Source organism: Penaeus japonicus, unplaced genomic scaffold (genome assembly GCF_977035675.1).
Source record: "Penaeus japonicus unplaced genomic scaffold, GWHDUDI00000001_assembly GWHDUDI00000040, whole genome shotgun sequence".
In the NCBI taxonomy this organism is placed as follows: Eukaryota; Metazoa; Arthropoda; class Malacostraca; order Decapoda; family Penaeidae; genus Penaeus; species Penaeus japonicus.
In genome coordinates this window covers 9,317,244-9,319,743 of record NW_028234442.1, presented here as the reverse complement: position 1 = coordinate 9,319,743, position 2,500 = coordinate 9,317,244, and the positions used below count along the sequence as shown (strand labels likewise).

General features: G+C 39.8%; 1 protein-coding gene across 1 annotated transcript in view; it reads left to right on the top strand.

The window, feature by feature from the left end:
- The window catches only part of LOC122259635 (mpv17-like protein 2), a 6,507-nt gene that overhangs the window by 1,745 nt on the left and 2,262 nt on the right, over positions 1–2,500 (top strand). Inside the window, exons 3-4 of the mRNA XM_043026525.2 lie at positions 924–1,094; positions 1,526–1,654. Of these exons, the coding sequence (XP_042882459.1) occupies positions 924–1,094; positions 1,526–1,654 (300 nt within the window). The remainder of the gene's footprint in view (positions 1–923; positions 1,095–1,525; positions 1,655–2,500) is intronic.

Here is a 2,500-nt window from a genome sequence, read left to right as displayed (position 1 = left end):
TACGAGATACTAACAATTTCTTACAAATATATAAAACCTTTTCTCCAAACTTATAGTTCTTAAGAGAGATCAGAATTGCAAAACCTCCTTCATTTTTTTCTTCCTATTATTGATCTGTATATACATGCCTTTGAACCCAAAATACCTTTTTTTTCTGCCTACATACCCACAGCCATATGTATGCCAGAATGCCCCAGTTTTTCACAGTTTCCCACCTACAGAACCAAAGATTTAAGTATTCTAACCCAGAATATCCATTTTTCAAGTAAAATTTCCTGCCTATACACACAAATTCAGAATATCCATATTTTAGATTAAATATCCTTCCTATATACCTATAGATATATATGTACACTAACTCAGAATACCCATATTATAAATTAAATATCCTCCCTATATACCCACAGATATATATGTACACTAACTCATACCCATATTTTAGATTAAATTTTAGATTAAATGCTTATAGTCGTACAAATACATGTACACTAACCCAGGATGCCTATTTTTAAAGTTAACCCCCCCTACAGACTCACAAATACATATGTACCCTAACCCAGAATAACCATTCATTAGATTAAATTTCCCCCTATTGACCTACAGATATATATCCATACTAACCCAGAAGACACATTTTTTAGATGAAATTTCCGACCCATAGACCTGCCAATACATGTACACTAACCCAGAATGCCTATTTTTAAAGCTATGTACACTAATATGTACACTACCCTATAATACCTATTACATATCCCACTTGTGCACCTACATATATAGGTACAATAATCCAAAATACCCTTTTTTAAATCAGATTTCTCACATACAGACCCACAGAAAACCCAGAATATTCAATTTTTCTTCTTTTTTTTCCCACCAACAGATACATACCAACCCAGAACTTCAAAAACGTCTCCTATTTTCAGGTTCTGCCAAAGAAGAACGCAAAAACAGTCTTCAAGAAGATCATGGCCGACCAGTTCATAGCTGCGCCGTTTTTTGCCGTCACCTTTTTCTTATTTGCCGGGCTGCTGGAAGGGAAGACGCTGCCTGAGGCCTGGAAGGAGTTCAAGCTGAAGTTTCCAGCAGTATATTTGGTAGGCTTTTTTTTTTTTTTTACCTTCATTGATGTTGTCATTATTCTCCCTTTGCTCTTTCAATCTTTTACTTATAATTTTTTTCTCTCCTCATTCATCATCATCATTACTATTATTGTTATTATTATTGGTATTATTATTGTTGTTATCATTGTTGATATTATCATTGCTATTATTAATGATATTCTTATTATTGTTACTGTTGTCATTACTATTATTATTATTTGGTAATATTATTATTATTATTATTACTATTAATATTATTATTATTACTACTAATATTACTATTATTATTACTACTGCTATTATTATTAATCATCTGTTACATTAGCCATGAATCAGAATGCAACATTTAGTATATAGGTGATTAACTTTATTTTGCAATATGAAATCTCAAAATTATCTCTTCAATAATAAACATTCATTTCCAGTTTGATTGGTTCATTTGGCCGCCAACGCAGGCAATCAACTTCTATTTTGTCCCTCTGCAGTACCGAGTTGTCTATATCAACTGTGTTACTGTTATATGGGACGTCTTTTTGTCATACATGAAACACAAGGTGAGGATGGCAATTTAGCTGGATTGCATAGATTCTGTACTTCCTTCTGCTTCTCCTCCTTCTCCTTCTCCTTCTCCTTCTCCTTCTCCTTCTCCTTCTCCTCATTCTCCTTCTCCTTCTCCTTCTTCTTCTCCTTCTCCTTCTCCTTCTCCTTCTCCTTCTTCTTCTCCTTCTCCTTCTCCTTCTCCTCCTTCTCCTTCTCCTTCTCCTTCTCCTTCTCCTTCTCCTCCTTCTCCTTCTCCTTCTCCTTCTCCTTCTCCTCCCTCCTCCTCTCCTCCTCCTCCTCCTCCTCCTCCTCCTCCTCCTCCTCCTCCTCCTCCTCCTCCTCCTCCTCCTCTTCTCTCTCCTTCTTCTCCTTCTTCTCCTTCTCCTCCTCCTCCTCCCTCTCCTCTCCTCCTCCTCCTCCCCTCCTCCTCCTCCTCCTCCTCCTCCTCCTCCTTCTCCTTCTCCTCCTCCTTCTCCTTCTCCTCCTCCTCCTCCTCCTCCTCCTCCTCCTCCTCCTCCTCCTTCCTCCTCCTCCTCCTCCTCCTCCTCCTCCTCCTCCTTCTCCTCCTCCCTCTTCTCCTCCTTCTCCTCCTCCTCCTCCTCCTCCTCCTCCTCCTCCTCCTCCTCCTCCTCCTCCTCCTCCTCCTCCTCCTCCTCCTCCATCTCCATCTGCATATCCTTCAGCTTCCCCTTCTGCTTCTCCTTCTGTTTCTCCTTCTTCTTCTCCGTCTCCTTCTTCTCCTTCTCCTTCTCCTTCTCCTTCTCCTTTCTCTCTTTTCTCTCCCCAATATCCTCCTCTTTCTCCTCCTCTTTCCCCATCTCTTTCTCCTTCTCCTTCTCCTTCTCCACTCCCTTCCCTTC